At 28.7% G+C, this 2,788-nt stretch overlaps 1 protein-coding gene across 1 annotated transcript in view; it reads left to right on the forward strand.

Moving 5' to 3' along the window:
- The window catches only part of LOC112099646 (alpha-galactosidase-like), a 6,107-nt gene extending 3,523 nt beyond the window's left edge, over positions 1 to 2,584 (forward strand). Inside the window, exons 9-13 of the mRNA XM_024187071.1 lie at positions 1,458 to 1,522; positions 1,627 to 1,709; positions 1,921 to 2,011; positions 2,118 to 2,167; positions 2,357 to 2,584. Coding sequence (XP_024042839.1) covers positions 1,458 to 1,522; positions 1,627 to 1,709; positions 1,921 to 2,011; positions 2,118 to 2,167; positions 2,357 to 2,584 — 517 coding nt within the window. The remainder of the gene's footprint in view (positions 1 to 1,457; positions 1,523 to 1,626; positions 1,710 to 1,920; positions 2,012 to 2,117; positions 2,168 to 2,356) is intronic.
- Positions 2,585 to 2,788: the final 204 nt, after the last annotated feature.

Genomic DNA, 2,788 nt, shown 5'->3' on the forward strand with positions numbered 1-2,788 from the left:
TATGACCATCACTTACATGGTGATTTTTCAAAATAAATACACACCTATCATAATATCATTTGCTTGTTGTATAACTAACATGATACCTTAGATATATTGTAAAATTTGTCAATATGTTGAGGTAGTGCATATTACCAAGGAAAAAGGACAAACACACTCCCAACGTTTAGAAAAAATGACAAAAACCCCCCTAACATTTTGAAAAAGATATTTACACCCCCATTCACTAACGGAAACAGTTACTTTTAACGGAAATAGTAATTTTAATATATAATTACCGTTATGCCCTTCTAACACATAAAAAATAATTGTTAATTATTTAATTTGTCCATATATTGTTAATAAAATTACAAATATACCCTCATTGCCCAATTCCTCTATTTAATTTTTTTTTATCAAATTCTCTCTTCAAACCAAATAAATTTAATCCATTATCAATTTTTATGTCTATTGGATATGTTATTTAATACAATTAAGATAACATTTTTGTAATTATTATTGTAACCAATCTTTTTTTATTTTGTTGATTATACAAGTTTAAATGATTGACATGTAGAGAATTGTTATTCTTATGGCATTAATAACTAATTTTATTTATTTTTATTCTTGAGTAATGGATTAAATTTATTTGGCTTGAAGAGAGAATTTGATAAAAATTTAAATAGAGGAATTGGGCAATGAAGGCATATTTGTAATTTTTTTAACAATATATGAACAAATTGGATAATTAATAATTATTTTTTATGTGCTTGAAGGCTATAACGGTAATTATATATTAAAATTTTTATTTCCGTTAAAAGTAACTATTTTCGTTAGTGAATGAGGGTGTAAATGTAGTTTTTGAAACGTTAGAGGAATTTTTGTCTCTTTATCTAAACATTGAGGGTGTGTTTGTCATTTTCTCTATTACCAATCACAACTTGTAATTGGGGCAGCCCAGTGGATCCAACTAAAGGAACCACCAAACCTGGTCAATTGATAGGCTCCCACTGATTAGATGCACTACTCAACTATTAAGGTGATGCGTTCAACCCATGGGATCAAATCTTGAAAAAAATTTAATTTTTAATACCATTTTTTAAAAATCAATTAATTAGCCCACATAAATTTGTACGAGTCAACAATTTAGTACACATACATAGTCATTTTCTAGTTCAGGTGTCCTTATTTTTTCATTCGAAAACACTCATAAATCATGCGGTTTAAAAGAGTTAAAAAAAATGCAAACGCCCGCACCCGAGAATTAATATATATATACACACACGCACACACACACCCCTAAATGTAAATCAAATCTCTTTTGAATGGACTAATAAGCAGGATTGTCATCTTTAATTTTTTATTGCTAATTGAATTGAATAATATTTATTAATGACAGTTTATTTAAAAAATTATATTATTTTGTTAAAAAAATAAGCTAATGTTTTTAAGGTTACTATTTAATTTGGGGCATTCAGCATGACATCTCTAGCAGATCAAAATGATAAATGGGCATCTTATGCTGGACCTGGTGGCTATAATGGTAATTGGAAGAATTGACATTTAACATTCTTTTTTTCTTGTTGTTTTTTTTCATTATAGTTTATTACTGAAAAATAAATCAAATGGTTAATTAATGATGATCAGACCCTGATATGCTTGAAGTTGGAAATGGAGGCATGACAACCGAGGAATATCGTGCACATTTTAGCATTTGGGCTCTAGCTAAGGTACAGAACAAAATGTCCACAAATTTATTGAAAACTCATAAATGATTCATTAAGCAATTTCGGCTGTCTTATGGATTTCCATATATGATATTAAACTAATAAAGGTGATAGATCCAAATAAGTTTAATCCTTATTTCTTAAAGATTTAAATTTGGATGACTAATTAAAAAGAATTACTTAAAAATACTTGACTAAATCCTTTGAAAATTAGGCTCCTTTATTGATTGGATGCGATATTCGAGCAATGGACAAAATAACTTTTAATATACTCAGCAACAAGGAAGTGATTGCAGTTAACCAAGGTATATGTGTATATTATAAATTATGTATTTGAAGTCTATTTAAAAAGGGTTTTAATTAACTTAATTAATTTGCTTTGTACCTGTATATTAATGTTTGTGTGATTAGATAAACTTGGAGTTCAAGGGAAGAAGGTCAAGAAGGAGGGAGATCTTGAGGTTTGTTTAATTAATATCCCCTCACCTTTGCTTTATATCTATTTATTAATTATTAATGTTTGGATTATTACATAAACTTGGAGTGCAAAGATACCAATTAAACCCTCATAATTTGGCAAAATGATTAAGAGAACTCTATTATTTTCATAAATGAATATATATAAAATTATTATTATTTTTTATTTGTAGGTATGGGCAGGTCCTTTAAGTGGGAACAGAGTAGCAGTAGTGCTTTGGAATAGAGGTTCTTCAAAAGCTACAGTTACTGCTAATTGGTCGGACATTGGCCTTAAGCTTAATCATTCGACTGTGGTCAATGCTAGAGATCTTTGGCAGGTAATTAAGTCACATGCTACTCATTCCTTTTCATATTCATTTTGCATATTAATCATATACTACAAATTTATTAAGAATTAAGATTAAGATTATGGCTATAACAATTAGAGAATTTGACAATTTCCCCCCATAGTTTCTGAATTTTATCACTAACCCTTCAATAGTTGTTGTAAAATGAGTTCTTTTGTGAAAGTTGACACCATGAGTAAAAAGTTTGATAAAAATAGTACGAGGATAATGGTAAAATAAAAAAATTAAAGGGGGGGGGGGGGGGAAAGGCATTCT

The sequence above is a fragment of the Citrus clementina genome, unplaced genomic scaffold (genome assembly GCF_000493195.1).
Source record: "Citrus clementina cultivar Clemenules unplaced genomic scaffold, Citrus_clementina_v1.0 scaffold_3, whole genome shotgun sequence".
NCBI classification, from domain to species: domain Eukaryota; kingdom Viridiplantae; phylum Streptophyta; class Magnoliopsida; order Sapindales; family Rutaceae; genus Citrus; species Citrus x clementina.